A 16,318-nucleotide genomic window follows, 5' to 3' on the forward strand; every position below is an offset into this window, starting at 1 on the left:
CACACTTAATGACCACGAACACTCGCTGCCAAAACGCTGGCGTGAGCAAACGCGGCGGCAGCAGCGAGCGAAATGACCTTCGTGCTGTTGTCTATCGGTTCAACGCAAACTGAGCGCCGAGAACACAGCACGCACAACGTTACGAGCCGCCGGCGCACCTAAATCATTGCCCGCAACGCAGATCGCTCTCAAGATACGGCCGCGCGAACTCGCGGATCCGCCATATACGCAGTTGCAGCCGGGGTAAAATGCCCCCCCTCCCCCCCCCCCCCCCCCGATGCCTCGCAACATTGGGTGCCTCGCGCGTGGTGAAAGGCGGCGCACATCCAGCCCGCTTCTTTCTCTTTTGCTCGGACGAGATTGAGCCACGCTCGTCGGCGCTGAGCCGTGCTCCTTCAAGGGCTGCAGAAGATAGCGTCAACCTTTCCCTTTCTGCACGAACCACTTACTACTACTCGGCTCCCCTCGCACTATTTTACTCGCACATACAGCGAAGCGTGCGCAGCGACAGTGTTATCGCTCTTTGACTTTATACGGAACCTCACGTCGACGACGACAGCAGAAATTCGCCTAGAGTGTCTATATAATTGCTATCCCAATAAAAGAAAGCTGCCCTATTATTCTTAAGATGGCTTAAACTGAGATATTACGTGATGTGCGTGTAGCGGGCACCAACGGGGCACGCACGACGACAGCGAAGGCCAACTACTCTGTCGCTTAGCGTGCCCAGTTTGAGCTACACATCGCTTCAGTTAAGTTTGTAATCTCCTTTGAACGGAAGGAACGTAGGCACTATTGGCCAAGAAAATCTGGCAGTTCATGAATGACTTGCGCTTTTAATTTGTATCGTTCACTTATGGTGTGCAGCATACGAAGTGCATGGCTCTTCACATTCCACCTTTTAAATTTCTTGCAGTTCTCTCACGACGAGGCAAAGTGCTGCTTTGCTTGTAGTTCAATAGACAGTGCATGAACTTCGAACTATTCACGATTTACAGGGAAAACCTTTATTCCGCATCACTCTACGACATTGACGAAAACAGCGGAATGCATGGAGCCGTTGGGACTGTTGCCGTTCGTCCTCCCTTTGCTCTCTTTCGGACCAGGGACTAAACGCTTACTCTCTGACATTTGCACACGGTACGCACACTGCTGCAATTAGTTCCATGAGGGATGAAAGCGGCTTCTTTAAGAATAACTGTACAGTTACTCCCGTTTCCCCTAAATTTTTTCTCAGAGTGTGCAGTTCCGTTTGTAACGTGTGCGATAGTCTCTTGTTTGTGTCACTAGTGCGAGCGGTTTTCGAGTGCCGCAAACCTACGTTGAACAAGCCATTACGCAGTAAAAGCAGGTCCACAATGGTCGAGGTATATTTCCAAACTGTCGCTAAACAAGAACAGCTCGCAAACATCAAGGAAAACTACGCTTAAAGCAATTCGCACAGTGTATGGCATACGCGTATGATCTGATAAAACAGAACTCCGAAATAAGGCGATGAGGCACAGGTTATCGCTCCCTAATTCCTAAATTCAGTACGGAGAATGTGATGGTTCGATTGTGAAACTTCTTAGCAAAACTACACACATAAACCGTACCTATCAAGGATGGCTTCACAAATGATAGCAGCCCGGCCGATGCCACGACGATGCCGAAGGATACTGACAAGTTCTCACGTCCGAAGTAAGACGCCAGGATCACCGGAAAAAGAACCATTGCCGTGCCGATGCTGAAGGCGATGCCAACGGCCACGGCGAAGATGAGTCCGTGGATGCGTAAGAAAGGCAACAGAAGGAACGTCACCGCCTCCGCACCCAATGTGATCGTGAGGGCCGTCTTGTTTGTCATTAGACCGCGGTCGACGGCGCTCGGCAGCGTCAATCTCCCAAGAACCTCAGAAATGGCTCCCGCCGCCATCACGGTGACTGCAGTCGAAACCGCTACTCCTCGATCAGAGGCGAAGTCGACGAAAAGCGACATGTAGAACTCATAACAAACGCAGTAAGTGTTGAAGCTGTACATTATAAGGTAAAACACGGGGCTTTTGAGCACTGTGCATGCATGGCGTCGCTTGTTCGCCCCTTCATCACTGGTGGCTTTCGGAGGAAGCTGGGCGGCGATTTCATTCTCATCGGGAGCAGCTTTCCGCTTACTTGGGGCACGAGTGAACTGGCTAAATGCGAGCCCGTTCATGGTGACGGCACCGAAGATGAGAAGAGCGCCACGTAGGCCATAGGCGGCAGTGAGGTACTCAAGTAGTTTGGGGAACACGAAGAGGCCCACGGTTCCACCGGCGAAGTTGAGGCCCATCGCCAGGCCCTCGTTCTTGATGAAGTGCTCGCTGATGACGGTAGGGGCCACTATGAACACCATGCCCGTACCTATGGCTGCAACGAAATAATTTTGGACAAAGAAAATTTATCGATTTACCCAATACCTATTGAAAAACCGACATCCCACTAAGAATTGCAGTTCGAATCATGTTACTGTTAGTGTTTACTGTTCATCAGAACAAAAAAAAAACTATCCCATGCATGACAGCTTGGGAATCACACGTTCCCATACATGATGCCGTCATCACTATGGTGTTGGAAATTATTTACGGTCACGTAAATGTAGCACCAGCAAGCTATAAGGTGAAGTTGGCCATTACTGGGTCCTGATTACTATAACCGAAGGTTGGCTTAACAGTGGGACACACTATTATGCCGCCCTTTCCATCAAGAAATCGCTGTTGAACTATAGGCAATCATCTAGCTTTCCTGCTGTAAAGAAAACGAGAAAAACGTACATACGTGCATGTGGACAATGTTTCACGCGTACGTAATAATATGTTTTGTGTCCTGCATGTTTAAAACTTTTCCTTAGGACATGGACTCAACACTGAAGCTGTCTTTTCGAGATGAAGAAGCTTACCAGGGGTGTAAAGCATGAAGGAACTGCTTAGCAAGGTTTATGTAAATGATATTGTTAGGTTTGGTGAATTTGTACGTTACGCGCTATTTATACAGATTACACAAGTTTGTTTCGAACTGGTATTGATGTTCAAAATTTTATAGATATCGGACTCTTAATACTCAGAAAACTATATGCTTGGTTTCTTCTAAATTATGTTGCCGTCAACTGCTAAGCAACAAAAACCGTTGTATTTCAATAAAAATCTCATTTATGTACACACTATAGAAACCTGAAGTTACATAATGTAGTAATACATATGTCTCCTGTGCCTAAAACATTTACGATTTTATTTCACGAGCCCATATTCCGTAAGAATCTCACAGAAATGTTACGAAAGAAATATTGTAAGCCTATACTAGGCGTTCTAAAAAATATATCAGCAGCATATTCGTATGAGACAAAAGCTACTCATATATGGCTCTCTCTTTGATCCCCACCTAAGTTACTTTAATTTGCTCTTAATAAATTGCATTTATTAATAAATGCACTTATTACCTTAAATTATTTCTTTGCATGAACAATTATGCGGGAACTAAAGACGATGACTGTCATTGTAAGCGAATAGCCTGAGCGAACAAATGGACGAGCGATCGAAGTACAAATCAACCCCTCCTTGCCGCCCATCCCCGCTACTCGGTTGACCGAGAGTACACGCACTTTCCCTGGGCACCTTCCGTAGCCTCCCCGGAGTTTCTCCGTGGCAGCCGCGGAGAGCGGACGCGTTCGCTTGCTATCCTTGGTGCATCCTCGTCAATGCTGTCAGCGTCCGACGGAACGCTCGCGTGCATCCGAGAGTCTTGTTCGCCGCATCGTCCACGATGGGCTGGTCACCACCACCGGGCTACAGTAAACTAGAACAGATTAACCGGGTGGCCAGCGGGACGGGCGACGAACGAGCCAGTGAGTTCCTCCATCCCCGCAACGCGCTTTCCCGAGAGCCCGCGCTCTATTCCTTGCCTTCTCATGGCGAACGAGCGAGTGAGATAACGAAGCGATAGGGCATCCCCCCTGCCCCCGTCTTCATGTCCCTCCTCGCCACTTAGCTGCAGGAGGGCTCCCGCGCGGCGATCCAACACCACCTAGACTAGTTTAGGTGGTGTTTGACGATCCCGGCCTTATCCCCCCCTCCCCCCCCCTTCGCCCCTCTTCGCAAATCGGTTGCCCCTGAGCACGCGCATTCCCCGTAAGCGCGTTTCCTCGCCTTCCCTCGCCCCAATCTGACCAACCGTCGCAACACCTGCCTACGAGGAAAACGACCGAAAGAGCCAAAGAAAGCTATTCACTGAAAAAAAATATTCTGACCCCACTTGCTGTTTAAATTGTTTTAAGCGAAGCTTTCATTGCAGTTTTTGAAGAACGCTCTTCCTGCTTAGCGACCATTCTCAAGTAGAGACCACACGTCCTATTTAGACATGTTTTCACTGGCAACCGCCTCGTTCAACATAAACTTGTGGCGCTCGATCATGCACATTTCATGCATGACGGCGGAGGAATGACAGTGATTGAACCACGACAGCATGAAGACGACCCTATGACGACGATGGAAAGACGACGAAGGCATGACGACAATGGAACGACCATGGTGATCATGGGATGACGACGCGGGAGTGGTGACGATGGCATGACGATGCCGGCTAGCCGACAACGGCGTGGTGGCGTTGTCGTGCCGATGCTGTAATTATGTTGATTCTATGAAGATAACTACGGAGTGCCAACTACGGTGTGACCATGGAATGACGGAGCTGGAATAACGATGACGGCATGAAGAGAATGAGATGAAGATTATAAAACGATTACAGTGGTTTGATGACGTCATCATGACAACAACGATATGACTTTGCTGGAATGACAACTGTACGACGGCGAGGTCGTGTCGACGATTGCATGACGACAATGGGATGACAACAGTGGGATTATTGCGAGAAAATGAAGACGATGGAAGTACCACGACGGCATGACGGCGACAAAATGACGACGACGTACTGATGACAACGGAATAAAGATCACGGTATGACGAAGAAGGCTCGAAGGTGGCGGCGAATGGCCACGATATGACAACTCAGTGACGGTGACAGAGTCAAGACAGCGGAAGGATGACAACATCGCAACAAAGGAATGATTACAACGGCATGCTGGCAATGAAATGACGACGACGGGATGACGACTGCGCGACGTCAGTAGGACCACTTAGATGGTATGACGGTGATGCAATGGCAATGACGGCATCACGACAAAGTCATGACGACCGTGGGTTGACAACACTGGAATCACTAGATGGAACGAGCACGGCAACATGACAACGCTGAAACGATCACAAGTAGGCGTGCCGTCCTGCGTGAAATATTCGGCAAGACAGCAGCAGTACAACAGAAACGTCGAAGGAAGAAGCACAGAAAGTTTCGCTTTAAAACGCCTTTCGAACTGTAGCTGGTTTAGGTTACAATGCTGACACCACCAGTGTGTTCCTGAGCTTTTAAGATAACCAACTTTTATCTACGTTTAAAGCGGAACTTCATCCACGAGGTTCTGAATGAAAAAGCTCCACAAATTTACGAAAGTATTTACCCATTAGTTTCACATGACAGATTGAATACTGATATTGTCCGAAGGACACGTACTACCTACGGCAACAAACGCGTAGAATGTTTTTGCAACACCATACTGAATAAATACAAATAACTGAACTACTGTCTCCATGTTACTGCCATCACCATGGTATAGTAAAATGACTTATTTCTTATGTATAATGCCATTGGCGTATAGGTGTTTATAGTTTTTTTATTGTTTGTTTTCTATACGCCTATTACCCTTGTCGTTCGTTAAGCATCTCTTTACCTATACGTGTTTGAGTGGGCTGCTTTCTTTATTGCTGCCGAGTGATGAGGGAAGTGGCGTTGATCAAGCTGTTTAATCTGCAGCGTTTATCTTGCCTTCCTCATCACGTTGTACTCTGTGCACTTTTGAGCAAAAAAAAATTTATGGCAAAGCGAAAGTAGAGTGCAGTGAATGGCTGAGATAGGTGTTATTTTGCACAAAGCTGCCCCCGATCTTTTTTGCATTTAACTAGACCAATTTACTATGAGAAACTGGATTCTACATGGACACATGCCTCTGCTTGCCGCACATATGCAAAAACGCCCGCCACGGCTCAACATTTAGCAAGGAAATGTTCTCTGAACCACTGCAACGAAGCATCCTAATCGCAGCACGAGTTGCTGAGTGCACAAGATTATTGCATACTACATTTAGGTGCTGACAAATGAGCCTTACCGTGTATTACGCCCAGTGTAAATGTCATAAATCCAATTGTTGTGGCAAAAAAGCTCAGCAATAGACCAGCGCTTGAAAACGCTGTTCCCGCAATAATCACTAGACGAGCGTTGAACCTGTGCACCAGTGGTCCCGTAATGAAGCCTGAAAGGTAAGAACAAATGAGATACATGCATACTTCTCTCACTTTTCACTCTTACATTGTATACGCTGCTTTATCGGCACGCACAAATTTGTGCGCCTTTAATAGCTTCTGAATACGTTTTCCAGCAAATACAATTATCATTGTCGTCATCGACCTATTTTATATCCACTGTAAGAGGGCTTAAGTTATCCCAGCTATCTCTGAGTACCCCTGCCTTGCGCTAGCTTGTCCCAACTCGCCCCTGCGAATTTCCTAATTACATCATCCCACCTAATTTTATCACGTCTTCTACTGCTTTTCTGTTCCCTTGGCACCCATTATGTAAATCTAATTGTGCACCGGTTAGCTGCAGTACTCATTACATGGCCGGCACCGTTCCATTTTTTTTCGCTTAAAAGGAACTATAATATCGGCTATACTCATTTCCTCACTGATCCACATTACTCTCTTCCTGTCTCTTAACGTTACGCCAAACATTTCTCGAGCTGTGTTAACCTCCACGTCTCTGCCCCATATGTTTTTTTTATTTATTTTATTATACCTCAAGGGTCCCGTTAGGGACATTACATGAGGGGTGGGTACAGGGGATAGAACATAATTACAGTAAAAATTGGTGAATACAGGTCAAATAAATACAAATCAGTTAGCGAATACAAGGCAGGAATAAATAAAATATTAATGATGCGCAGCAGTGTACACGATAATCCTATGGGTTAGCGTCGATGTGTGCGATTTCTTCGACGGCGGATTTGAATGCTGCATGGTCGGTGATCGTAGCGATATGGCCGGGAAGTCGATTCCAGTCACGCGCAGTACGAATAAAGAATGATTGATGAAATGTTGTGGTGTGGGCACGTGGAGGGATGACGGCGTTTGGATGGGTGTTGCGTGACATGCGATGGACGGGAGCGATGAGCTCGTTTTTAGGCGGCAAACAGTGAAAGAACTTGTGATACAGATTTAGTCGAGAATTTCTGCGGCGATGAGCCAGGGCGGGTAGATCAAGTTGCGATTTCAGCGCTGTGATACTAGAGTTGTAGGAATAATCACTCAAGATGAATCTAGTAGCTTGGTTCTGACGTTAGCACCAGTAGGACGTAATTATTGTATACTTTTCAACGACTGTGGTAAGCTCCCAGTCAGGATTTCGTAATGCCTGCCGTACGGACTTCAACCAATTTTTATTCTTCTGTAAGTTTCCTTCTCATGACCAGGGTGTCGCGTGAGTAATTGACCTATATAAATGCACTTCTTTACAGACTCTAGAGGCTGACTGCCGATCCTGAATTCTTGTTCCCTTGCCAGGCTATTGAACATTATCTTTGTCTTCTGCATATTCACCTTCAACCCCACGCTTACACTTTCTGGGTTAAGCTCCTCAATCATTTGCAGTAATTCGTCTCCAGTGTTGCTGACCAGGATAATGTTATCTGCAAACCGAAGGTTGCTGAAATATTCACCATTGATCCTCACTCATAAGCCTTCCCAGTATAAGAGCTTGGAATGCTTCTTCTAAGCATGGAGTGAATAGCATTGGAGAGAGTGTGTCCTTGCCTGACCCCTTTCTTGATAGGGAATTTTCCACTTTTCTTGTGGAGAATCAAGGTAGCCGTGGAATCTTTGTAGTTTTTTCCCAAGGTATTCCCGTAACCCTCCTGTACTCCTTGACTGCGCAATGCCGGCATGATTTCTGGTATCCCTAATGAATCAAATGCTTTTTCATAATCTATGAAAGCCATATGTAAAAGTCGATTGTATTCCGCTGATTTTTGAGTCACCTGATTGATGACATGGATGTGATCTCTTGTAGAATATCCCTTCCTGAAGCTGCTTGTTCTCTTGAATGATTGAAGCGTTGCTATGACTCTATTGAAAGTTATTGTGCGAATATTTTATACAATACTGAAAGCAAGCTCATGAGCCGATAATTCTTCAATTCTTTAACGTCTCCGTTGCTCTGGATTAGTATAATGTTGTCATTTTACCAGCTCTATGGTACACTTGAAGTCGTGATGCATCTTCTCCATCTTTGATGAAGTCGATTGCTATTCCATCTTGTCCTGCCATTTTGTCCGACTATAATGATCTTGCAAGGTCCTTCTAACTTCATCGCTAGTAATGGAATTAGCCTCTGTATCCCGTTCATCACTATTTCCAATGAAGGCTGCGTAGATACTCTGTGTACTGTGCAAAGGTCAGTACAAATTTCTTCTGTTGCTTTTACTATTCATCAAGATAGCTGATGACAGTACGCTGCTTGTTTTTCACTGCATACATCTTGCCTTGTCATATGCGAAGTTTTATTCTCACTTACATGCTGCAGCCATTTTTACGGCTTCCTCAATCTTTCCGTCGTTACAATTTCGAATATCCTTGACTTCTTTCTTGTTTGTCGGTTTTGACAGCTTAGCGAATTCTACCGGATCTCTTGAGTTCGACACTTTCATGCTTTGTCATTTCTTTATTAGGTCATTTTTTTTACTCGAGAGAGCTTACCGATTCGTTGCCTTAGTGCCTTACCTCGCATTGCATCGGTTCTTGGTAGCTGGATGGGTTCCTTCAGGGCATCTTCGTGAGTCCTCCTAGCAGCTTCCTCGGCATGTTCGTTCCCATGATGCCGCGGTGGCCTGGGAGCCCCTGAAAACTGATGTCATGTCCTTTCTCTGCTAGTTGGTGATATAGCTGCCTTATTTCCGACAAAAGTTGGCTTGCGGTCGACGACGTAGAGAAGATAGCCGAAATTGCAGGACTGCCATGGAATCGGTAATTATGCTCCATCTTCGTGGTAGATCTTCACGAATCATGCGAAGCGCAGCAAGCTCCGCAGCAGTCGACGTTGTCCGTTGAGAGGTTTTAAACTGATTGGTCACGGCGTTTCGGGGGAAGATCACAGCTCCTGCAGATCCGTCTACAGTTGTCGAGACATCAGCAACATAGCGTCGCATACTCGCGCATGATGTTAAATGATCTTTGTGGAACACGCCAGGTTTCCGGCATACTCGTCTGCACCGCCTGGACCCATCCATCAGACTACACATTTTATTTGGACTATCCCTAATCGAGACAACTGTTCTCAGCCGACTGTGGCGTGAAGTAGTTGTTTACGAATGCATTTACTCGCTACATCGCAATGGCTGCCAGTGCTGCCTGTGACACCTGTGATAGCCAGTAAACAATAGAACATATCCTCTATTATTAGAGCGTAAGCTATTAGGGGGTCATCCCAATAGCCGTTTTGGTTTGTGATGGTGTCCGCCGCCGCCGCTGTTGCCGATGTCAGTCGCCGCTGTCGCCAGGAACGAGAAGGAAAAAAAACGTGGGTAACTTGCACTAGTGGTGCAAGGCTAGAGTAAACAACGGAGCTGGTGATCGACCTAGCTTTTCTTCCAGGTTTTACTAGGCTTGACTAAGGTTTTATAGGAAATGCTAAGTGCTGCTAGGCACGGTTTTCCGAATTGGATCGCCACCGACGCACAGATTCTCGCTTGGCCGCGCGACGCGCTTCAAGATGAGCAGCTTCTTCTTGGGGTGTCCGGATCTTCTTTGGTCGTCCCATGCCAAGGGTACATGTACTCTCCACAGAGTCAACGAGAGTTGTGCCGCCGTCGCGGCGGCTCCGAGCTTTATATCCCCGGTGACGTCACGGCCAAGCGGCATGTTTTGGCTGGTCAAAACATGCCGAGCCGACGCCAGAGGCGCCTGCTGTAGTCACGGACACCGCGCGTGTTCGACGCGCGGTGTAAAAAAACCCAGTTCCCGCCGGGATCGAACCCAGGCCTACTGCGGGGGAGTCACCTACTCTACCACTGCGCCACACAGCGCTTGGTAGCTCGTGCAGAAACATGCCCTATACACGCTCCCTAGCACGCGAGGAGTCATGCGATGTCAGATGCGCGCCATATAGCGTCCATAAGTGCACATATTACATTGCAGTCACATAATATTGCAACAGGTGGTACGCCATGTAGCAGTTGCATAGATGCGGTACAAGGTAGATAGACTTTGTATAAAGGTTATAAATAGGAATAAGGTGCCTCAGAAAAGCTGGCTGACGTTTGGATAGGAGGACCTATCTTCGTCAAAGGCAGTCTTGTCACCCTCGGCGGGTTAGATTTAATAGGTTAGTAGAGTGTCGTCACGTGCTGTCGTTGTCGGTGGGGGCTTGCTGTAAAGGGAGACGGAAAAGAAAGTGAGCGTTGTCGCTTGACGTCTCCAGACGTTTTTGATAAGACGAGGAGAAAAGCGGGACAATGGGAAAGCGGCAGAAAATAAGAGAAAAAAATCACAGCATATCCACTGGGTGAATGATGATGAGTGGGCGAAGCTCCGGAGGGAATCATCGGTAAACCGTGAATCTTCCGTGTAATTCGCCCAGTCGATCATCATGTAAAGACGTGAGAAACACTGTGTGTATATATACAAAATCAACTTTAATTTGTTCTTATACGATGGATGGCTTGCGTTGTCCCTTCATTATGACGGTTTTATGGTCCGTGAAATGAAGGGATAGCGGTTCCTGTAAACGCGTTAGAAACGTGCAGTACTCTATAGTAAGGGGGAGAGGCCACAGCGTCTTACGCAGCCGTTTGCACATGCCGGAACGTGCACCGCGTTTGCTGACGCCATCACATGACTGCTGAGAGAGTATAACCCCCGTATTTATAAACGCTCCTCGACTTGAACTTGACTTGCCACCGCCTTCAACGCGCTTCGAACGCACTGCCCAAGGCGGTGGCAAGTCAAGTTCAAGTCGAGGAGCGTTTATGAATACGGGGGTAAGCCGGAGAGGCCACAGCGTCTTACACCAGCTTCTTACACGGGCCGTAACGCGCTAGCACAAACGCGTTAGAAACGCGCAGTCTGTCGTTAATCTTGGGTATTTATTATTGCGATAGCAATTATATGGACACTCAAAAGCAGATTTCTGCCGTCGGCGTCGCCGTCGCCGTCGCCGTGAGGTTCCGTACGACGTCATTTGGAGAAGAAATCGTCGCCGCGCGCCGAACGCTGTATGTGCGAGTGAAAGGGCGCGAGGGGCGCGTCTTTCACGGGGAGTGAACGCACGGCAGAGAATAAACGCGCGTTGTGCGCCGTGCTCGCTTAAGGGCTGCAGAAGTAGGCGTCTCTGTTCTCCTTCACAATCACCATGTATGTAGAGCAAACGCGCCTTCTTCCGACGAGCGAGAGGCCGTGGGGGAGGGGGAGGGAAGGGAGGCGACGTTTAGCTGCGGCACGCAGTGCCTATTTATATCAGAGGCTCCGGCAACAGTCACCAACGCCACACGCATTTTGAGCGAACGCGGGCAAAACGCGGATGGCGTCGACAACAGTTCTGCGTGTTGCCGATGCTGCTGCATGTCCAAGTTTATACAGCTGATAAAGCTAATATCATTACTCCGTATAGCTCTCTACAAGTTTGCTATCGCAATTGATGCTTCACCTTTCAGGTGAAACTGCGACAACTTTTTGTCATCGTGGTGCGTGTGTCCATGTGCGCTTCGTGGCGTAGTGGCTAGCGCCGCGCCTTCGGAAGCGAGGGGTCCCTGGTTCCATTCCGCGCTACGGACACAACTTTCGGAATTTTTTTTCATAAAACTAGACGTGGCTACCTACTACTACGACGACGACGACTACTACTACTACTACTACATACTACAGAGGAGGGACACACCCACACCCTAAGGAGCTTCGCCCCTAAAAAAGAAGACGAAGGACATAGGAGGATGTTGGGGGAGCCAGAGGCTAAGGAGCCTTCAGAGGTGTCGCAGGTGGCATGCGTTTGTGTTTTATTGCGATAGCAATTATATGGACACTCCAAAGCAGATTTCTGCCGTCGCCGTCGTCGTCGCCGTTGCCGTGAGGTTCCGTATGACGTCAGTGGAGATGAAATCGTCGCCGCGCGCCGAACGCTGTATGTGCGAGTGAAAGGGCGCGAGGGACGGGCGCTTTCACGGGGAGTGAACACACGGCGAAGAAAAAATGCGCGTTCTGCGCCGTGCTCCCTTAAGGGCTGCAGAAGTAGGCGTCTCTTTCCTCCTTTACAATCACCATATATGTAGAACAAACGCGCCTTCTCCCGACGCGCGAAAGGCCGTGGCGGGGAGGGGGGGGAGGGGGAGGGAAGGGAGGCGACGTTTAGCTGCGGCACCAAGTGCCTAATTATATCAGAGGCTCGGGCAACAGTCACCAACGTCGTACGCATTTTGTGCGAACGCGGGCAAAACGCCGACGGCGTCGACAACAGTTCTCCGTGTTGCCGGTGCTGCTGCATGTCCAAGGTTATACACCTGATAAAGCTACTATCATTACTTCGTATAGCTCTCTAAAAATTTGCTATCGCAATTGATGCTTCGCCTTTCAGGTGAAACTGCGACAACTTTTTAGAAGAGCCGAGCAGTGCGCAAGTAACAGAAAGGCATGAGTCGCAATGACTTGAGTAGCGTACCAGCAATGCGTCAGGTAATTTTGAAGGTGTTAGGACGGCAATACACAGTCTGGGCGCTATGAACGGGGTAGTTGGAAGGCAGCAGCTGGTTTTTTAAGGGACGTTAGCCTGAGTAGTTCGGCGTAGGCGTCGTTACGGCGGTATACAGAAGCCACGCGACGCTGTGTGGCGCATGCGCCGAAAAAGATATCGTGGCGTCTGGGACTTTGGAATGTGTCAGTGAGGAACATTAAAAGAACTAAAAAAATACATAAAAACGAGGAGGAGGGATAGAAGAAGAAAAGAAGAAAAAAAGTGGTCGCAGTTTCGCCTGAAAGGCGAAGCATCAATTGCGATAGCAAATTTGTCGAGAGCTATACGGAGTAATGATAATAGCTTGATCAGCTGTACAAACTTTGACATGCAGCAGCACCGGCAACACGCAGAACTAATGTCGACGCTGTCGGCGTTTTGCCAGCGTTCGCACAAAATGCGTGCGGCGTTGCTGACTGTTGCCGGAGCCTCTGATAGAAATAGGCACTGGGTGCCGCAGCTAAACGTCACCTCCCTTTCCTCCCCCTCCCCCCCCCCCCGGCCTTTCGCGCGTCGGAAGAAGGCGCGTTTGCTCTACATATATGGTGATTGTAAAGGAGGAAAGAGACGCCTACTTCTGCAGCCCTTAAGGAAGCACGGCGCAGAACGCGCGTTTGTTCTTCGCCGTGAGTTCACTCCCCGTGAAAGAGCGCGTCCCTCGCGCCCTTTCACTCGCACATACAGCGTTCGGCGGCGCGCGGCGACGATTTCATCTCCATTGACGTCATACGGAACCTCACGGCAACGGCGACGGCGACGACGACGGCGACGCCAACGGCAGAAATCTGCTTTGGAGTGTCCATATAATTGCTATCGCAATAAAATTCCGAATGATGAATAGGTGGGTGAAAGCAGAAGCCGGAGGAGGCAGGTGTAGATGGGAAAAGTGCTCGTAAGGTTGATAGATGTGTAAAAGTGCAGAAGAGAATATTTAATTAAGTGGTAGGGGAGAGGCAGGGAAGAATTGGAAAGGGAGGAATAGGTGACCTTAAGAATGGAGCATTAGCTGGTGGCATAGCGTGTTTTGTACCTTTGTTAATGATATGATAATTTCATGTTTGTGTTACAGCTATTAGCGATTATAAGTTACCACGTGCCAAATTGATTCCCGTCGGGTGTAGGCATTTAAACCTGTGTATGAGGTATGATTCCGTATATTTTTTCTCGCGAGGTGAACGAAAATTTGTTTGTACACTGTAAACGAAAATACCCCCACATAGGAATTTTAACAAGGTGATGTGCCCTATATACTCCCATCCTTGAATATTTATTCCGATGTATGGGAGGAATACAACGGCATTCCCTCGTTTCACTCCGCTCACAACCTGTGGGAGGATAAGGGCGGACATGACGTGATTTTATTCCCCCATCAAAATTTTGTTCTCCCCGGGAACTCCGCACAGGGAGTTTTGAAAAACTCCCCCGCCGGAACAGGTTGGCCACGTGGTGCTTCCCATAAGGCTGTGCGCCGCGCCAGCGACCGGCCGCGTTCGGCGGAGTCGGCGGTGCTCATGGCTGACGGTTTGTTTACATCTGTGAAGTGTCGTTCCGTGCCAGCGTTTCGCCGATTTTCTTTCCTATACTTCCTTCCAGAAAGTGTTATAGGCGTGTCATGTGCGTTAGCTGTGATCACTCTGCTGACAACGATGAATGCAAGAGCAACGATTTCAAGTGCGGAAAAAGGCTTAGTTGTGACCACGAAGCTGCCGGTTGACTCATGATGTCGGCTCGGGTTTCTAGCTGTGCTTCCGTGTTGCGTGACCTTGACTTGTGTTCCTCAGTGTGTTCAATACCACTTTTATGTCCTTTTGAGTATAGTGTGACAACGTCCGGTGTTAAGTGCCGCGTAGCAATGGCAACAGCAGCCACTGTTCGAGCGACAACGTCCGTGATAGCCGCACATGAATGCCATATCCCGACTTCGTCACGGTGCTGTGCTGCCAGTAAGTTAGACCGTGGTGCAAGCAACTCTTTTATGAATCTGTGTACGGATATCCTCGCCCAAGAAATACGGTAGGACGTAAGTACGTACTGTGAATAAAGCTTCTTACTGAGCGATGTGAATTGAATTGTTATCGCGCAGTTCTGTTTTGATCACGTCGTTGCTTCGGATATTGCATTAAAATCATGCTCCATCCAACATACAGATTTAGGAGCATACCTGCTGGCTCCGAGCGTGAGGATTCGTTTGCCAGATCAGCGATATGGCTCCGTTTCACAGCCGAGAGACATTGCTTGGACGCGGAGCAAGTAGTGCGGTCAAAAAAATGTATGACTACGCAATTTTCGGTGTTACATGGGCTGCTACGGGTCATGCTCACATGTAATAAATTGTTGTCCCTCCACAATTCTTTCGCACGAAGCTAATTTTGTCATGAAGCACGCGCACGTACATTTCTCTTGCGTACTGTAACTAACGGACTACTTTTTGGCCGCGGACGCCGGCAGTGTGCGAAGTCGCTTCAGCGCTCACGGAATGGCATTCTAATTTTGAAACATTATGCCATGAACGTTGTTTTTTCAATATTCTAAGTTAACAGTTCCGTGTGGATTTAGGTTTCATGTTACTTTCAGAGAGGCCGATCTCATATGTGCGAGCCTGTGAGTCGTAATTCTGAAAACACTACAGCTGCTCGCTAGGCCGTTTCGAGGCCCACATTATCGTGGCTATATATACTGGCAGGGTCGTTTGTTGCTGTGTGTCGAGTGTGCGTTGGATGTCTTTCACAGCTCTCCATCGGGTGTTTCTCAAATGTTTGTGTTTATGTATTGCTTGGTCTGTCTGGTCTCGTTCCCTTGTTTCGCAGAATTTGGCTTATTCTTGTGCGTATATTTCAGAACTTGGCCCGATGCCTCTACATAAAAATTCTCCACGCAAATTGACGTGTCTTTTTTATACTCCCGGTGCACCTCGAAAAAACTCCGTCCAGCTTGAAGTAAAAAATCAAAATGACAGAAAAAAAAGAAACTCCGAGGGCACCACGCAAAAATTCCGCCCGCACGGAGTAAAAATTATACTCCGATCATTCGGAGCATAATAAACTCCCAACCGGGGGTTCGCTAGAGGACAAGCATCATACTCCCACCTGAGAGTAATTTTCGTTTACTGTGTATAGTGAATAGAGTCTTGCTTTATAGAATATATGACCATGTTCATTGAAGTGGCTGGCTATTGCTTTAGGCAAGTTGTATTTTGTATTCGACAGGGAAACAGTGCGAAAAGACGAAGTAAAGGAAGGGGAAGAGACACCAGCGCTCACTGACGACTGAATTCTTCATTAAGAAAGGAACACAAATATGTACATAAATAAAACGAAGGTACATCCCTGTGCATGACCAAGAAGAATGAGACACCAATTAGATTTCCCCAGAATTATTGCGGTTGTTAAGATAAGTTAGTTCTGTCTGATTCAAGCGTTGTTGACACATGC

General features: G+C 47.8%; 1 protein-coding gene across 2 annotated transcripts in view; it reads right to left on the reverse strand.

Moving 5' to 3' along the window:
* The window catches only part of LOC119444660 (monocarboxylate transporter 2), a 163,567-nt gene that overhangs the window by 130,350 nt on the left and 16,899 nt on the right, over window positions 1–16,318 (reverse strand). For both annotated transcript variants that reach the window (XR_007465999.1, XM_049663512.1), the window contains exons 3-4: window positions 6,226–6,369; window positions 1,596–2,384 (exon numbers count right to left, since the gene is read on the reverse strand). Coding sequence is in view for 1 of the 2 variants with exons in the window: in XM_049663512.1 (XP_049519469.1) it covers window positions 1,596–2,384; window positions 6,226–6,369 (933 nt within the window). In the remaining variant the exon portion in view is untranslated. The remainder of the gene's footprint in view (window positions 1–1,595; window positions 2,385–6,225; window positions 6,370–16,318) is intronic.

The sequence above is a fragment of the Dermacentor silvarum genome, chromosome 3, assembly GCF_013339745.2.
Source record: "Dermacentor silvarum isolate Dsil-2018 chromosome 3, BIME_Dsil_1.4, whole genome shotgun sequence".
Classification (NCBI taxonomy): domain Eukaryota; kingdom Metazoa; phylum Arthropoda; class Arachnida; order Ixodida; family Ixodidae; genus Dermacentor; species Dermacentor silvarum.